This window comes from Triticum dicoccoides, chromosome 6B (genome assembly GCF_002162155.2).
Source record: "Triticum dicoccoides isolate Atlit2015 ecotype Zavitan chromosome 6B, WEW_v2.0, whole genome shotgun sequence".
Taxonomy (NCBI): domain Eukaryota; kingdom Viridiplantae; phylum Streptophyta; class Magnoliopsida; order Poales; family Poaceae; genus Triticum; species Triticum dicoccoides.
The window spans coordinates 91,262,504-91,281,844 of record NC_041391.1 but is presented as its reverse complement, the minus strand read 5'-3'; the positions used below and the strand labels follow the sequence as shown (position 1 = coordinate 91,281,844).

General features: G+C 45.4%; 2 protein-coding genes across 2 annotated transcripts; both read right to left on the bottom strand.

Annotated features, from left to right (window-relative positions):
• Positions 1–6,748: 6,748 nt before the first annotated feature.
• LOC119320824 lies at positions 6,749–8,155 on the bottom strand. The gene is made up of 2 exons (XM_037594762.1): positions 7,018–8,155; positions 6,749–6,762 (listed from the first exon to the last, which is right to left on the bottom strand). The coding sequence occupies exons 1-2, from the start codon at positions 8,153–8,155 to the stop codon at positions 6,749–6,751; spliced, it is 1,152 nt and encodes a 383-aa protein (XP_037450659.1).
• A 1,318-nt stretch (positions 8,156–9,473) lies between these two features.
• On the bottom strand, positions 9,474–17,458 carry LOC119320823. Its single transcript, XM_037594761.1, has 5 exons — positions 16,324–17,458; positions 16,170–16,180; positions 15,528–15,788; positions 12,031–12,129; positions 9,474–9,786 (listed from the first exon to the last, which is right to left on the bottom strand). Exons 1-5 carry the CDS (start codon positions 17,456–17,458, stop codon positions 9,760–9,762), a joined length of 1,533 nt encoding a protein of 510 aa, XP_037450658.1. The 3' UTR covers positions 9,474–9,759.
• Between the last annotated feature and the right edge of the window lie 1,883 nt (positions 17,459–19,341).

The following is a 19,341-nucleotide window of genomic DNA, read 5'->3' as shown; positions in this document are numbered from 1 at the left end:
ATTCCAACGTTTTCTGGTGCGGATGTGCTTGCTCAGCTCAAAGCTCTTAAGCCTGTCGGTGAAGGGAAAGGCAAAGGCAAAGGCAAAGGCAAAGGCATCGGTAAAGGGAAAAAATGTTTTGAAGGATATGGTGAGACGCACAACTGGACTCACATTACCCCCTTCACGCAGCTTCCCTATTTTAAGGACCTGAAACTTCCATACAACATCGACGTGATGCACACCGAAAAGAATGTCGCAGAGTCCCTTTTTAACACGATCCTCAACATTCCTGATAAGACAAAGGATAATGTTAATGCTAGAGTCGATCAACAGAATATTTGTGATAGACCACGTCTTCACATGCAACCTCCCACAGGCAGTCGAAAATCTTGGTTCAAGCCAGATGCTGACTTCGTACTTACGAAGGATCATAAGATGGAGGCATTCAAGTGGCTGAAACACGTCGTGAAGTTCACTGATGGTTATGCGTCGAATATAAGTAAGGGGGTCAATCTTTCAACGGGCAGAGTGACCGGGCTCAAGAGTCATGACTATCATGTATGGATTGAGCGGATTATGCCGGTGATGGTTCGGGGCTATGTTCCCGAGCGTGTCTGGCGTGTGCTTGCGGAGTTAAGCCATTTCTTCCGAACGCTTTGTGCTAAAGAAGTATGTCCTGAGAAGATAAAAGAAATGCATAAGAAGGCGCCGGAGTTGATATGCAAGCTAGAGAAGATCTTCCCGCCAGGCTTCTTTACTCCGATGACACATCTCATTTTGCACCTTGCGAACGAGGTATTGTTGGGGGGGCCTGTGTAGTATCGTTGGCAGTACGGCCCTGAGAGACAGAACAAGCATCTGAGATAGAAATGTGGAAACAAAGCTAAGATTGAAGCTTCCATAGCTGAGGCAGTTATCCTAGAGGAGGTGGCAGACCTCAGGACAACCTACTATCTGGACCATGTTCCCACGTTGCACAATAAGGTGTCTCGATACAATACAGAAGAACCCAAGTATAAACCCAAGTTGCCTCTATTCATCGGGCAAGGTGGCAGGGCTGGATGCTCGACATCTTATGTCATGCCACGAGATGAGTGGGAGGATGTCATGTTCTATATCTTGCACAACATCAAGGAAGTTGAGGATGAGTGGATGAGGTAATACCTTTGCACCATTCTTTTAGTCAATTCATTATGTTCACTTTGCCTAGTTCTTATACCGCTTTTCTTATTGTAGTTGATTCGTTGAGGAAGAGTGGACGGGGATGCTGCCTCCTACTGAAGCGGAGGCACTTGCTCTTCTCCGAAAGGGTGCTGATGGAAGGAAAAATTTCATTGCGTGGTTCATGGAGAAAGTAATTTTTCACACTTCCCTATTACCCATTTCACACTTCCAATTAAACTCATGCACCCTATAATTTCAATTAAACTTGTAGGGAAATGATCCGAACGAATCAATGGATGAAGAATTGAGATGGGTTTCCATGGGTTTTGACCCTACCGTCATGACATGCCAAAAGTATGATGTGAATGGGTATCGCTTCCATACAGAGGAGCACCAGAACAGTCGGCCTGATCCCAAAACCATAAATACCGGAGTCTTCACCGAAGGAGATAATAATGTAGATTACTACGGAAGGGTAGGAAAAATATACGAGCTTACATTCAAATGTGGCCGTAAACACCTAAGTCTAACTGTGTTCAAATGCCGATGGTTCGACCCCAAAAAGGGTCTGAGACATACGCCTTCTGTTGGTTTAGTTGAAGTTAAACCATCAACCGTCTATGCCGGAGCTGATCTCTTTATCGCCGCTACCCAGGCCACACAAGTATATTATCTGCCTTACCCATGCCAGAAAGAGTACCTAAAGGGTTGGGAAGTTGTGTTCAAGGTGTCGCCACATGGTAAGCTACCGGACCCGAACGATGATGATTACTACAACATAAACCCCATGACATACGAGGGAGTGTTTTTTCAAGAGGAACATGATGGCGTGGTCCGAAACAAGGAGGATGATGACTTGGGTTATGTTGACCTGGACCCAAACGACGACGGCTGCCGGATTGATGGTGAGGCAATTGTGAATCAAAGAGACATAATTATGCTTGAAAAGTTAAATGAAGACGCTGACGCTGACGATGAGGAAGAGCCTCCACCTCCGTCAGAAAACGAAGAAGATATGCGGGATAGTGATGATGAGACCGGTCGACAAATAGATTACAATAGTGATGATTCATATGGGTTCTAGAAAATGTATGTTCTTTTAATAATGTTCTCTTCCGTTATTAATGTCTTTCCTGTATGCTTGTTTTTTTATATCCTTACTAATTGTTTATTCTCTTCTCAATGCAGGTTTGCTAATCATGGGCAAGTCCAGCGGTGCCAGTTTCCTCAGTAAAATCAAAGGAGGACTTACTCGGAGTGGACGAGCCCACAAGGTTCCCTCCCGACTACGCGAGGATGGCACCTCACAGGGAGGTGGAGGGGTCGGGGGAGGAGACCCTAGAGGAGGAGGGGTGGGGGAGAGCCCCTAGAGGACGAGGAGGTGGGGGGAGAGGCAACCGGGCCAAAAAACTCCGGGCCGTGTCCGAAATAGGAGGGTCTTCTTCGATGCCCTCCTATGCTGATGCAGCTTCTGAGTCTGAGGAGGAGGAGTATATTCCTGATGCCGAGGAGGAGGAGGCCGAGGAGGAGGAGGCCGAGGAGGAGGAGGCCGAGGAGGAGGAGGCCGAGGAGGGCGAGGAGGGTGGAGGGGAGGTTGACCCCGAGTTGTGGGGTGACTTGCCACCGGGTGCTCCGCAGGGGTGGCTGCGTGGTAATGCCGGAGTACCTACACCACCTTCTATCGAGGCGCACAAGTGGCTCATTGAACCTGCAGGGACAAAGTAAGTGCATCTCAATCATACTTTCAACACATGACAACATTTTTTTATTGTACACATGGCAACCCTTTGATTCTTTTGCAGTAACTGGATCCTTCACGGAAAGGGCCGTAAACCGAACAGCCTTCTCACTGTCCTGTTGAAGCAGTTTTGGCCTGGCCTATTCTGCCCGCGGCCAGACAGGGACCCACAGCTGCGTGTTTTGGCCACAAGCTAGGCCCACTACGAGGCTTGCTGCAACGCGGAGTACGGGACGGCCGCTAAGGCCGTGATCACCAAATTTTGGGTAAGTTCCATTTTGAATCACTTGTCTTTAGTTTCGTTCATAGTTTATCATTGAATCACTCAACTCATGCCTTGTTTGCTTCTGGTTTATGCATGATTGCAGCAACTCTATAGAGTTCTTGACGAGCACAAGGCCAGAGCCGACGTGGTCTTACTTGCGTCTGCAAAGAAGAAAGCTCGTCAGTTGCAGTACGAGGTGCGTTGGGTTGCCGTCTCACAGTACTACCACATCTACCTACAACAAAAGATGACCAAAACTCAAGCAAAGAGGGACAAAATTACCATGAGCAGGGAGCAGTTCATGATGGTAACTATTACTGACTTTTCATTGTTTCAAGGAGTCAACTATATGTTTCGTGCTCACATGTCATGCTTCCAAAATTTGCATAGGTTGTTCCTCGTTGGTGCTATGGAAGGCATGACGGATGGGCGTGTTTGGTGGATAGGTGGGTCGGTGATGATCCAGAGTTTGTTGCCAAGAGCATCAAGGCCCGGGCTAACCGTGGAAAAGACGGGACACACGGCCAAGGAAACAGGAACCACTGGGGCTTCAAGGCCATGAAGGTATATCTATATGAAAGATGCATTTTGGTTCTTCTTTACCGTCATGTTCTTATGTATGGCTAACTTATGTTTGACGTTGCAGGAGGACAAGTTGCAGAGGCCGCTCTCAGACATGGAGTCGTGGAAGCTGGCCCGCGAGCGGAGTGATCGCAAGGAGGGCGAGAGCCAGTACTACGGCAACACCGAGCAACACCTGGAGTCTTACACTCAGAACTATCAGAAGTTGCATCCAGATGTTCCCGTTCCTGAGGTCGCCCAGTCTCAGATCGACGACACGGCGGTGGTGGCCATCCAGGGTAAGTCCCATGGCCGGTATCCGTGTTTCGATGGCTTGATCACTCCGTCGATCTCCTACACACGGCTTCGAGCTACCAACCCGAGCCCGTTAGAGAGTACGGGGCGTTCGCAGCCTCCCTTAGTCCGCCAACATGCTGTAAGTACTTCCCCTTATCTTCTTTGTCTCTATCTTTCTTAGTTTATTTTCATCACTGCCCACTTAGAAACAACCTCAATTTTGTAGGCATATCAGGCCTTTCTCGAGCATAGGCATATTGAGGTGAGGGAGTACTTGCAACGAGTGAAGGCAAACGATGATTACAGCCGTCAAGCAATGGCGGTTAGTTTTGCCCTCTTAAACCAAGCTCAAATTTGCACTTTCATTCCTTCTGACTTTGTTGATCACGGCTTGTTTCTAAGTGGACTTGTTTAACTAACATCCAGGCTATCTTGGCGTCTTGGACTAACCGCACGGAGCCACCACAAGTTGGACCCCCACCACCACCTGCGGGAGACGCCCCACACCTTCCCACGTTCGAGGAATGGCTGGCACTAGGCGGTGATACTCCGGTTAGTAAATTTGCCTAACTAATGACAAACTAGTTCTCGTTCATTCAACACTATCATGTCATATTTACCGTTAGAAACTTCTTTCAAACATGTAGGGGACCGGTGGCTCGACTCTTGCTCCGTCGACCCCAGTCACTCCGACCTGGCAGAGTGATGGTGGTCGCGGTGGCGGTTTTGGCGGAGGAGGACTTGGCGGTGGCGGTTTTGGCGGAGGTGGACTTGGCGGTGGCGGTTTTGGCGGAGGTGGACTTGGTGGTGGTTTTGGCGGAGGTGGACTCGGTGGTGGTGGTGGTTTTGGCGGAGGTGGACTCGGTGGTGCTTGATGTCGATGGTGTATGCGGCCGTTATGCCATGTCTTTCATGTTTCAACTTTTATGATGTTTCATGTCTTGCACTATTCTTATGTTCGTGGACTTTCGCCGGTGATGATCTTTAGATGATGAACTTGACTATGTTTAAATGATGTTGATGAACTGTCATATTTCATATTATTCTGTTTTGAAATGTTGTCAAATGAATTGGAAAAGAGAAAACAGGAAAAATAAAAAAAACAAAACTATGCCTACGGCAAAGCCGTCGGCATAGATACGCCCAGGGCCACCAGGAGGCGACACGTGGCAGGGCTATGCCTACGGCAAAGCCGTCAGCATAGATATAAATCTATGCCGACGGCTATGCCGCCCTGCCGCCAGGTTAAACCAGGGAGCGACACGTGGCGAAGATATGCCTACGGCAAAGCCGTCGGCATAGATTTATATCTATGCCGACGGCTTTGCCGTAGGCATATCTTCGCCACGTGTCGCCCCCTGAACCGCCAACAGTTTTGACGGCGCAGTCCGTTGCCGTCAGACGGAAAACTACGCCGACGGCTAATCTATGCCGACGGCTGCGCCAGGGCCGTCGGCATAGCCACCTATGCCGACGGCATTATTGTGCCGACGGTCTGACAGGAGTACGCTGACGTGATCTACACTGACGGGGATATGCCGACGGCAGCCGTCGGCATAGATCTATGCCGACGGCTATGGGGCCTATGCCGACGGCCCCTGGCCGTAGGCATAGACCGCGAGTCCGGTAGTGCACCCAGCCAACTAGTTCTGGAAGCCTTGTCCATGTAACAACATCGGAGACCTACCAGAAATCAAATCCCAAATGGACGCTCATCAAAAAACAAGATGGCCATAACTTAATCAATCAATTATTTGGGAACTTTGATCATCTAGATCCTTGAATAACCAACTAAGACTCATCGAACAAAAAAAGGTGATCCAGCAAAATTGATCACCTAGATCCTGCAGCAAGCAACTAGGACTCATCGAACAAAAAAAAGGTGATCCAGCCGCTGTATGTCCTGGCACGGAACATGTTCGAACAAAAGGAAAAGAAAAACAGCTGGGACTCTCCAACTACAATGACATAATCCGAATGCTGACACTTTTCCTAACAGGATCTATCGGCAAGGCGCCCGGAAGGTAGGATCCACCTCTTCTGCAGGTAGAACTATAATCTTGATTGGAATTGTACCTACCAAAAAAGTTAAGACTCGTTTCTCTTTCAGTTCGAGTATCAGTAAACATGCTATTTATCACTGGTTTCAGAACAATAGAACGTTGGCAATTGTCACAAGCAAACATCCTGACTTGATTAGTAGCTAAAGGCATGTCTAGCTGCATCATGTTGCAGATATCAAAATGAAGCAACAGTGAAATTTAGTTAAACTATCACAGATTCTTTCCAATCAAGTAGTTATTATGGATTATTTTTAAAAAAATGTGAATCAACAGCGAGTACCAGGTGTCCATTTTTTTTCTCGAACACGCACAAAATATAAAATCAAGCAGTTATTATCGATTTAAGACCATAAACAACACCAGCAGAGACAATAATACTGAATGAAAGAAATATAGCTAAGCCTAATTAAGCTTCCAAATGTACATTCTGAGCTACCTAGCTGATTCAAACTGAATGAAAGAAATATAGGTGGTTTTTCATGTAGTCGACTTCCAAGTTCCAACTGTTGTGCATCACATCAGTCAAAAAAATGGGACTGCAGCTATGCACAAACACAGTTAACGATATGTCAATATCACTTAGTTCAGTTATTCTACAAAAAATGCCAATTTTGCTAATCATTGTTCATTTTCTCAAACATAGGTGATGATTGTTTTATTGTATGGATATCCTCATATTCATATGATAGGACCTGCCAGGTTTGAGAATATAAATTAAATTAGATACCACTATAATATATTTTCTGGATCATAATCATTACATTAAAAACCACCACGCAAGCATGAGAACATAACACTGCAGGTCATGAAGCAGCAAAATAAACAAATGGCATGACATTACTTAAAATTGTCGGCTTAACACAAAATGAAGTGAACACAATTTCATCAGCCACTTATCGAAACACAGCTTGGTTTTGTTCTAACCGCAACTTAAGACAAGGTATTACCTGCAGCAGTGTAGACACCTTCGAACGCATGATACTGAAAAAACGTATTAGTTTTGAAAAGCTTCTTGAACTTCAACGACTCAAGATGGATCACGACGAGGCCGGTAATTGTCCACAGCAACAACAAATTATTGTCTTCTGCAAACCCTAATATTGCAGTGGCCCCTGCAAAGGTCCCTTTCAGCTCTGGTTTCATGGAAAGTATCTCCTCCAGATCAATAGTCCTTCCTAGCACCCATGGAGCAACACCATCACAATTGGACTTCCTCTTCCATAACTGGGTCATGCAGCTTGTGACTGACCGCCCGAGGAGACCAAGCCCACCGCCCTCTGCCCCCACAAGCTTCAAGCAGTTGACCTCCTCTGGCAGCCGTATCACAGCTAGCCTCTGCTTCTCCAAATCAAACTCGAGAATCCCATTGAAATTCCCATCAAGCAGCCAGTGAAGGGAATCTCCAGCCAGCACAGCTTCATCCGCAAAAACGAGAGTGGGAACACTGATTGCATCAGCCTGGACTGCCCGGTATGGAAGGGGTGTTGAGATGGGATCTCCCCATAAGCCGGCCTTAGACGAGTAAACACAGGCCAGCGCTCGTCTATGCTGATGGTCATCGCCGTATGCAATTACCGCGACCACCTGGAAGTGTTGGACGTCTCCCGCAGCGCGAAACACCGCCCCGTTGATCCGAGCCTTCCCCGGACATGCCGCAACCGCAGGGGGGATGGCGATGTAGTGCTGGTCGGCGGTGATGGGGTCCCACACCAGGATCTGAAGACGCGCAGGAATGTAGATGAGCACGAGGCCATGGCGGCATCCAAGAGGTACAAAGCGGTCGTCGTCGTCGTCGTCGCGCTGCAAGGAGAAGCGGCCGGGAGGGACACGGTTGGGGGGCTCCAGAGTAGGTGAGAAGGAGAGGTCCCTGTCGAAGAACCCGAGGAGAGGAGGGTTGCGGCGGTGGCGGAGGCGGAAGCGGCGGGAGAATCCGGTGTCGGAGACAAGGCGGCGCCAGCGCTTGCAGACGAGGGAGGCGCGCGGGAGGGAGGAGGGATGCGGGGGGAAGCGTAGGAGGATCTCGCAGAGCAGGTCGTCGTCGTCCAGCGGGGACGCCGCCGGCGAGCGGCGGAGGCGGGCCGTCATCTCGCCCTTCTCACTCACTGATGCGGCGGCGGAGGGTGGAGTGGAAGTGAAGTACAGGTGCAGACCGTAGCGTGAGGGATCGAGAGCCCAAACAGTAAGGGTTTAGGTGTCGTGGGCTGGACGATTCAAAGCCCACGCTGGGTGCTAAATAGAAATGATGCTGAAACTGCTGTGATTCTAGCATCTCTCAACAACGACAAAAGTAAGTTATTTGTTATTTACAGATTATAGCTTTTTTTATGAAAGCTAATGTACAGGCAGCCCAGAAAATAGTTTCAGCGTTGGAATTATATTGCAGAGCATCAGGGCAAAAAATAAATTTAGACAAGTCCTCAGTTTATTTAAGCAAGGGGTGTCCAATCCAGTACTTGCTTAACTTGTTCACTCCACTTATTTAAGCAGGCCCGGACCGTCTCCACGCTGATAATATTACGCCTTCCAAAGCAAGTACTTTCCTGATTTGTTGGACGTGAAAATCACGACCGAGTATTGCTCCCATGATACGAAAATCACGACAGACCGTTTCTGCCACGATCCAACTTGGCTGTGTGCGTGATGCGCTGAAACGGCTGACATGGCACTTTGTCTGCATCGCGAAAAGCGCTACCATGGCAACAAATTCCACTGGCATGACAGGAATTGCTGCTACGGTTGGGTCGATGCCATGGTCGAGAACACGAGTTCAGCAAAAGTGCACACATGACAGCGATGGAGAGCAGCGGCAAGAAGCTACGGCCGAAGGGGAGGAAAGGAAGTAAGGAGAGGGGAAGCTCTGGGACACGGTCGTTCATCCTGGGGCTGCTGGTGGCCGTGACAACGAGGAACGGCGACGGCGCTGATCGTGTTTTCTCGGTCCGCTCGAACGAACCAGTTAAAGACCGGACCGGACTAAGATTTTTTCGGGCCGAATTTGGCAGACCGGACCGACCATTTTCTGTAGAGGGCCAAGACCAAACGGGCCACGAACGGGCCAGAAAGACCGCTTGCTACGTCCAGCCTGACATAAGTATATCACGGCTGATTCGAGGCGCAGATCTACGCCGACGAATCAAAGACAATGACACCGGCGTCCGATATTGGCCGGGCTCCCAACAGTCGGTGGAGCTCATGGCGAGGGCGTGGCGGTAGAACTCTATGGTTGCAAAACGAAGCTCAACTTCCCCCTCTGCACACGCGCAACACCCCGCCGCTCATCCAAATCAACCCCCAAGTGGTCTCCGGCCGCCAGGTACGAGAACCTGGAGGAGTTCGAACAGCTCGAGGCAGCACGTAACCAGGTAGAGATTCGGCAAAAGAAAAAAAAAAGACAAATCGGACGTCAAAACCTCTCCCTGCTGATACAACACAGAAGATAATAAAATGCAAGCAAGATCAGTTGATAGTTTAAGCTCATGACAACATGCTTGTCTCACAAGGCAAATTAAATCGAAGCAGGCCAATGCGCCTTCATGCCAGTCGCCGAATGTCTACTGAAATTAGCAAATCAAGCGATTAATTCCTACAGGTTCACTTCAGAGCTGAAGACTGCATGCTACATAGAGGCTCAATCTCGGCGTCGAGCATACAGATGGAAGAAACTACACTTGACAAGCAACTTCTGCATCTCAGCCAACAAAATGTAACTGTAGATCCTGCGGAGCAAGCAATATCATCAGTCAAACAAAATGTACTACTGAATCAGGAAAAGCTATCGGGGTTGCTCTCATAATTTTCTATGACTAGAAATAGAAAAACATTAGCTTCAGAATTATGGAAATCGTGTCAAAAAACCACAAAAGTTGAACCCTCCGCATTATTAGACAGAACAAACAACTGAAACAGAGAACAGGTAATTGGTAGTGCAGTTAGCACACCTTCAACTTATAATATTATGAGGCCTCCTTTGGTTTGGAGGAATTTTGTTGGAATGCTATAGGATAGGATTTCTGTAGGAAAAATTCCTTTAGAGTCCTTTTGGTTTGTAGGAATAGAATCCTATTACTATGGAGGAATTCTTCCTATCCTCCACATTTCATAGGAAAACAAACATTAGCCTAGACTCAATGGAAAAAATCTAATGATGTGAACCAAAGGATATCTCTCTTCCTATTCCTACGCATAGGATTTGAGGTACATGAAATCTCATTTCGTACAAGTTTTCTATTCCTGTGATATTCGTATCCAATGAACCAAAGGGTCAGGCGTCTTCTTACTATAGCAGAAACTTCTTTCGGTCCAAATTAAAATGACTTTTATTTTACTCTCTACAGTATAGGGTGGATGGATGAAGTGGCGCCAAGCTTCTGGCATTCTCTGTGACAAGAGAGTGCCACAAAAGCTAAAAGGCAAGTTCTACAGGGCGGCGGTTCAACCCGCAATGTTGTATGGCGCGGAGTGTTGGCCGACTAAAAGGCGACATGTTCAACAGTTAGGTGTGGCGGAGATGCGTATGTTGAGATGGATGTGTGGCCACACGAGGAAGGATCGAGTCCGGAATGATGATATACGAGATAGAGTTGGGGTAGCACCAATTGAGGAGAAGCTTGTCCAACATCGTTTGAGATGGTTTGGGCATATTCAGCGCAGGCCTCCAGAAGCTCCAGTGCATAGCGGACGGCTAAAGCGTGCGGAGAATGTCAAGAGAGGGCGGGGTCGACCGATTTTGACATGGGAAGAGTCCGTTAAGAGAGACCTGAAGGATTGGAGTATCAACAAAGAGTTAGCTATGGACAGGGGTGCGTGGAAGCTTGCTATCCATGTGCCAGAGCCATGAGTTGGTTGCGAGATCTTATGGGTTTCACCTCTAGCCTACCCCAACTTGTTTGGGACTAAAGGCTTTGTTGTTGTTGTTGTTGTTGTTATTTTACTCTCTACAGTATCAAGCAATACTTTCACCACTATTTTAATGGTAACATGCTAGTAAAAATAAAAAATGGCATTATTGATAAAAAACCAGTTTTTATAGTGAATCTAGTCATTTTATTTTGATCTTGTGTTTTGTATGAAGTATTAAACATCAAGAGTGGACAAAACTGAAAAAAAAATACTCCACACAAAGCATACTACCTATAGTTTGGAGCTGTCAAATTATAATAGTGGCTAATAGCCAATTACATATTTACGCAAGTATGGCAGACACCAAATGACATGCTGGGAAAATGTTTAACAAAACAACCTAAAACTAGAATAGTCATCCATAAAACTCTTCTATAAGCAGCATTATAAGATTTAAAGAAGGTATACTCTTCAAATATTGTGACAATTGTAGTTCAGTAGGTATCACAATGATCCAAAATAAGCAGCAACATGAAATGGCAATTCTATAAGTCCATATAAAAAAAGAAATATGAAACCAAATGCTCAGGTAGTGTTAGTTATAAATCACTTGTGTAGACAGGACAACATTCAAATCAAACTAGGACATGATAGAACCATGGGCACATAAAACAGAAGTTAAAGGTAATGCAGCAACAAGTAAAAGTAAAGCAGAAATATATCGCAGAAGCACAGCAGAGGGTTGGTAGTTCATTTGCTACTACCTGCATGAAATCACTCTAATCTCTGGGCAAGCACAAATATATGCATAAACAGGGAAGGAGTAACGGTCCTACATCACCAATGACCTCCAGGCCACAAGTGGAGAGACTACCACTGCGCCAGGCCCGACCTTCAGCACAACTAGCAGGAACTTGGGGAGTACGGAGAAAAGATTCAAGATTTAGCCTAGCATCAAAGCATGATAGGAGGTGGGCTATAGCTAACCAAAGAATTGTTGAGAAAATCTGAAGAGTCCTCTCTTGCAATTTGGTACTTGAGAAATGACAACAAAAGGCAAAGCAGTACATTTTGTAAGAACAGTTCACATACCACAACATACATGCAGAAGATATGCTTACCTGCTCAACCGGTACATCACATAGCATATATAACTGGACAATCATCTTATGTCTTGTGCAAAAGATCAGCTCCACCATGTCCACCAGCAATGTCTGTTTCTGCAAGCATAAGAAGTAAAATAACCAATGAAAAGCCAAATAGATACAAGAGGCATCAAGAAGATGTTTAGATGAACTCACAGCTGTAGTTCAAATAAAAAAAGGAATCAATTTCGAAACAACATTAGGAACATATTAAAAAAAATACCCACTGTCAAAGTTAATGAATATTAAAAAACAGTATAAACTGATTACTATCACAAAAATGAAGATGCACACTCAGACCATTAGCTGGTCAGAACTCAGAAGAGACATAACTTTTAAGCTCAGTTCATGCCATATTGGAAAATATAGATCAAGGTTATTAATATTTAGATTGTATTCAAATAAATTTAGCCTGAAAAAGATCACATAATAAATTCTAGCAACAAAAGTGATATGGACTATTCAGATTTAGATTATCTTCAAACAAATTTAGCCCGAAAAAAGAAATGAACTCGATGTATTGGTTTTCCCTAGTACAAACGGACTTGCTACTCCCTCTCCTAATGTGGTAAAAGGAACAATTATCTAGTAAATTTCATGAAAATTCATCGTTATGGATTTAAGATTACTAGTGAGATAAGTATAGATACCAAGGTTTACGAGTTGACAAGTCGTTCTGAGGTTGAGACTCATACACTAAGCGTGACTAATTGACACTAGTCGACACTGAAGTTGCCACTCAAAGACTAGTCAGCACTGAAGTGTAGTCAGCCCTGGAGTTGAGACTCATAGACCAGTCTTGACTAGTCCTTGAACTCATAATCCATGATAGATACTAATATTGAATGAAAGAAATAGAACTATCTTTTAGCTTCTAACGCACCAGTGAGCTACTTATTTGATATTTCAGTTGGTTCATTCTAGTTTTCATGTAGTTGTCTTCAACTTCAAACTGTTATATTATTTATCTCGAGGAAAAACATGTGGCTACCTGATATTATTTTTGTGATGAGGCACAAACTAGCAAGACGCTAAAGCGAGGCTGTTCACGCCCAATCTTTCACGGGTGCTCGACGAAGCAACAATGAACTATAGTGGTAGCATACACTTCAAATCAAGGAAGATGCAAGAACTGAAGCCAAAACTGGCACCCATATTGATTAGATCAATGTTCACACCAGCAACTCTCAGATACCCTCCCAAGAACTTAACAACTAACAAGTAACGGATTTGATGCGACCCTTCTGCTTTTCAACTCAAAATTCGACTCTTTACATATGGCCAAAGCCTGCACTTGATATAGGCATAAAGCAAACCCCTTGCCAACTTGATCTCGAAGCCTTGTCCACGTAACATCAGACACCTTCTAGAAATCAAAATCCCCAAATGGACTCTCATCTGAAAACAAGCTGGCCATAACCTAACTAATCAATGATCCGGAAACATTGATCATCTAGATCCTTCAATAACCAACTAAAGACTCATGACTCATCGAACAAAAAAAGGTGGTCCGGCAATGTTCATCACCTAGATCCTGCAGCAAGCAACTAGTACTAATCGAATAAAAAAAGGTTGATCCGGCCAGCTGCATGTCCTGGCACACAAAAAAAGCTGTATGTCCTGGCAAGAAACAGGTTCGAACACAAAGAAAAGAAAAACAGCTGGGACTCTCCAACTGCAATGACATAATCAGATGGCACTTCTACCAGGATCTATCGGCAAGGTGCCCAGAAGATAGGATCCACCTCGTCTGCAGGTACAACTATAATCTTCATTGAAATTGTACCTACCAAAAAGGTCAGACTTGTTTCTCTTTCAGTTTGAGTACTAGTAAACACACTGTTAAAAATATTGGCCGATATTTAAGGTAATCGGCCAGTTAATCCTGAATCCGTAGGTCACGGGTGCAATAACACCTTATCCATCGCGTTAACTGGTCAAGCGGATTAATCGGCTGTCAGGCCGATTTATCCCACTGGACCAATTAACTGATTAGAGGGAGAGAGAAATTTGGGCTCCAAAATTTTGGCCCATTCCCTCCTTTACCCCAAAACTGGGTGTTTTAGGTCAGCCCATTCCCTCCCTTCTCACTCTCCCTCCCCTCCCTTAGTAACCCTTGTTTGAGGAGGCTAGGAGCAGCCGCCTCCGCCCCCCTCTCCGAGCAGCCACCGCCGCCCCAAGCATCTGCCGCGCCATCCGGCAGAGGCGCTTGCACTGCTCAAGGATCCAGGTACCGAGCCTATTCCTCCTGCTCGAGCTCGCCGCCCCCCTCACCCCTCCCCTCCCCGAAACCAGCACTTGCAGATCAGCATATAACTATATGCTAATCTGCTTTGTGCTATGCTATATGCTGCTCCTGCTCTGTGCTATAAGCTGCTGCTGCTTATTGCCTCTCCTTTATTGCTGCTGCTGCTGCATTATTGCTATATGTAGCTACGATATATAGATATGGCCTAATTAACCTACCGATAAATGGGTTGCCGATATATTCAGTTAATAGCCCGATTCACCGATTAATCCCTACTCCTCACCCGACCGAGTAGCTACAAATTACTAATATCCTGAACATCGAGTAAACATGCTATTTATCACTGGTTTCAGAACAACAGAACAACCTGACTTGATTAGTAGCTAAGGCATGTATAGCTGCATCATGTTGCAGATATCAAAACACAGCAACAGTGAAATTTAGTTCAGCTATCATTTTTTTTGCCAATCTTGGTGTCCATTGTTTTATTTCTCGAACATGCACCAAAATTTAAAATCAAGTAGTTATTATGGATTTAAGACCATAAACAAGGCCTAACTAAGCTTCCAAATGTACCTATTGAGCTACCTAGTTGGTTCAAGCTGGTTTTTTATGTAGTCAACTTCCAACTATTGTGCATCACATCAGTCAAAAAAATGGGACTGCAGCTGTGCACAAACAGTACCATTAGATAATTCTTGCATCTACCAATAGGCAGGTAACGATAACACTTAGTTAAGTTATTGTACAACAAATTGCTTATCAATGTCTATTTTCTCAAACACAGGTAATGATTGTTTTATTGTATGGATATTCATATGATAGGAACTGCCGGGCTAAAGAACATAAAGTAAATTAGATACCACTAATAGATTGTTTCCTGTGTTTTGATTTTCGTTTTGTGTTTTATTTCGCCCCTGACCGAGATGGACGAATTTCGGCCATTTCAAATATTTCGGTAAAATCTCGGACGAAATTGCAGAAACAAAATTTGAATTTTTGGATAAAATTTGACCGAAATACAGATGAATTTCGGCCGAAATTTGAGTAAAATCTGAATCAAACATGGCATAATCCCAGCAGCACAACAATCCTTAATCTAAAGCAGCACAAGTAAATCAGAGCCGCCTGGCCAAATTGCTGAAGAACCAAAACTGCATGCATACTTCAAATAGGAAGATATAAAAGCATCCATAATTAAGATTCAATTCAAGCGGCCGCCCACCATGCTGCTGCCGCTGCTCCATGCTCCTGCCTCCGTTGAACTGGTCAGCTCGCGCTCCACCAGTTCCTTTGCCGCAGCCGCCGAGTACCATGCCTCAATCTTGGAGAAGCAACGCACATGAAGTGGGTGGGGTGGAGGCGAGGAGACGTGGAGGAGGGCAGGAGGATAGTGAGCGCCTTGGCTGAAGAAGCCGCCATCGCGTGAGATGTGCCCTGTGCGCAGCGGCGGCGGCACCAAGAGGATTGAGAGGAAAGGGAGATTCTAGGGTTAGGGCGTGTGGGCTCGTGGTTTTGTCTCAGTCGAAGCCCAACAGAAACGCTCTAGAAGCTGGGCCGGGCCACAAAATTCAAATTGGGCCAAAATTATTCGGCCGAAAGGGCCATGTACCGGGCCATGGCGAGATGGCCGAAATTCGGCCGAAATTAGTTTTTTTCGGCCGAAAATCAAATCACAGGCAGATTGTTTCTAGATCATAATCATTACATTAAAAGCTACCTCCGTTCACTATTATAAGATGTTCTAATTTTTTCTGAACCGGATGTATATAGACGCCTTTTAGTGTGTCTGTTCACTCATTTCAGTCCGTACGTAGTCCATATTGAAATATCCAAAACATCTTATAATAGTGAACGGAGGGAGTACCACAAGCATCACTGCATCAGGACATAAGTACATGACACTGCAGGTCATGAAGCAGCAAAATAAACAAACGGTACGACACTACTTAAAATTGTCGGCTTAACACAAAATGATGTGAACATAATTTCATCAGCCGCGACGTAAGACATGGTATTACCTGCAGTGTAGACACTTTCGAATGGATAGTACTGAGAAATTATCATGGTTTGGAAAAGCTTCTTGAACTTTAATGACTCAAGATCGACCACGAAGAGACCAATAATTGTCCACAGCAACAACACATTATTGTCTTCAGCAAGCCCTAGTATCGCAATGGTCCCTTTCTCCTCTGGTTTCAGAGGAAGTATATTCTCCAGATCAATAGTCATTCCAAGCACCCATGAAGCAACACCATCACAATTGGTCTTCCTCTTCCATAACTGGGTGTTCGAGTTTGAGTCTGACATCCCGAGGAGACCAAGCCCACCGCCCTCTGCCCGCATAAGCTTCCAGCAGTTGACCTCCTCTGGCAGCCGTATCACAGCTAGCCCCTGCTTCTCCAAATCAAACTCGAGAATGCCATTGAAATTCCCAGCAAGCACCCAGTGAAGGGAATCTCCAGCTAGCACAGCGACATCCGTAGAAATGAGGGTGGCAAAACTGAATACATTTGCCTCGACCGCCTGGTATGGAAAGAGTGTTGAGATGGGATCTCCCCATAAGCCGGTCTTCGACGAGTAAACACAGGCGAGCGCTCGTCTGTGTTGTTGGTCATCATCATATGCCACTACCAAGACCACCTGGAAGTGTTGGACGTCTCCAGGAGCGCGAAGCACCGCCCCGTTGATCGGGGTCTTCCCCCCACATGCCGCAACCCCCGGGGGAATGGCGAGGCGGTGCTGGTCGGCGGTGACGGGGTCCCACACCAGGATCTGGAGGCGCTTCCTAAGGTAGATGAGCACGAGACCATGGCGGCATCCAAGGGACATGAAGTCGCCGTCCCCGTGGTCGAGCTGCAAGGAGAAGCGGCCGGGAGGGATACGGTTGGGGGCCTCCAGAGTAGGTATGAAGGAGATGTTACAGAATATGTCGAAGAACCCGAGGAGAGGAGCGCTGCGGCGGTGGCGGAGGCGGAAGCGGCGGCAGAAGGCGGGGTCGGAGACGAGGCGGCGCCAGCGCTTGCAGACGAGGGAGGCGCGCGGGAGGGAGGAGGGCTGCGGGGGAAGGCGGACAAGAATCTCGAAGAGTAGGTCGTCGTCGTACAACGGCGCGACAACCGGCAAGCGGGCGTGGCGGCGGCTGCTGGCCGTCATCTCGCCCTCACTCATGATGCGGCGGCGGAGGCTGGAGTGAAAGTGAAGTACTACAGCGCAGACCCTAGCGCGACGATGAAGATATCGATCGAGAGCCCAACACCTAGGGTTAGGGTTAGGTGTCGTGGGCTGGACACATTAAAGCCCACGGTGGGTGCTAAATAAAAATGATACTGAAACTACTGTGATTCTAGGATCTCTCAACACGCGAATCCTATTTGGCGCTGCAGGCGCCCGTTAATGTGTATTTTGCAAATGGGCGCCTACAGCGCCCCGCACTGGGCCGGCCCGTTACGCTGTACTTTATTTCGCAAAAAATAAGCTCCTCACCGTGACTCGAACCCGCATTAAGGTTAGAAAGTACAACCACCCCGCCACGCAACACGATTTGATAAGATTCAATTCTTTCTTTCATTTATTATTTCTTTTTCCTTTTTCTTTTTCCTTTTTCTTTTTTCCATTTTTTGTTTTCTGTTTTTTCTTTTCTTCTTCTTCCTAGTTTCTTTCCCTCATCGTTTCGCTTTTTCTTAAATACGTGGACTTTTTCAAAATTGATGATGTACCTTTTCATATTTGATGAACTTTTATTTTCAAAATCTATGAACTTTTTTCTATTTTTCGTGAACTATTTTCGAGAATTGATGATTTTGTTTCAAATTCGATGAACTTTTCTAAATTTGATGAACTTTTTTTCAATATTTATGAACTGTTTTCAAATTGAATGTACATTTTTTTCAAATTGGATGAACTTTTCTTCAAATTTGATGAACTATATTAAAAAAATGATGAACTTTTTTCAAAGTTAATGAACTTTTTACAAATTAGTGAACTTTTTTTCAATTTTTTGATGAACATTTTTCAAAATTTTGTGAAGTATTTTTTAAAATTGATGAACTTCTTTCATCATTGAACTTTTTTTAGGGCAACATTTTTATGCATGTTCATGAACTTTTTCTGAAATTTGCGAAGTTTCATTTTTGTTAAAGAAAATCATATATGAGCGGCTATGAAAGTTTTTCAAGTGTTAGTGCTGCATTTTATCAGTTGCAAAGATATGCCCTAGTGGTTAGCTGAACACATGTAGGTAGTGCAGGTCGCAAGTTCTTCATAAAAAAATACGTATAAGTTAGTGTAGTACATAGAAGCGTTAAATACAATTGTTAACATGCGAGCTCTGTTGGTGTAGTGGTTGTTCCTAAGCGGCGCTGAATGCGCTGAGTAGGAGCTCCCCTCTCAACAGCGACAAAAGTAAGTCATTTGTTATTTGCAGATCATAGCTTAGTTTTTATGAAAGCTAATGTACAGGCAGCCCAGAAAATGGTTTCAGCATTGGAATTATTCACTTCGTCTCACACACGTACATCTGTATTTAAATAAATTTAACACAAACAATTTGGGACGGAGGTAATATATTCAAGAGCCTCAAGGCAAAAAAATAAATTTAGACAAGCCCTCAGTGGATTTCAGTAAGAGGTGTCCAAATGAGTTGAAAGGACAGGTGAAGCAAGTATTGAATCTCTTTGGTGAAGCTCTGGCAGATAAGTATCTGGGTTTGTCAAATGAAATGGGGAAATAAAAAATAAAGTGTGTTTTTGATTTGTTTGCATGTTGTTTATCTCTTAAAATGCTCTAGGGGGATACAATTCCAGTTTAAAGGAATAAACCGGACCTTTCCTATCCTTTCAAGGCTATAGTGGAGTATATTTTTTACTCCACGTGTCGGCAATCCTTCCCCTTCCCCACACCACATCCTCTCCACTGGTACTCAAATCCACTCCTGCACCACTCCTCTCCGTTGTTGCCCAAGTCCACCTCAGACAATGCTTTTAATCGGCCGGCGCCACCCCGAAATGGCAGGATCGAACAATCATAGGTCGTCGTGG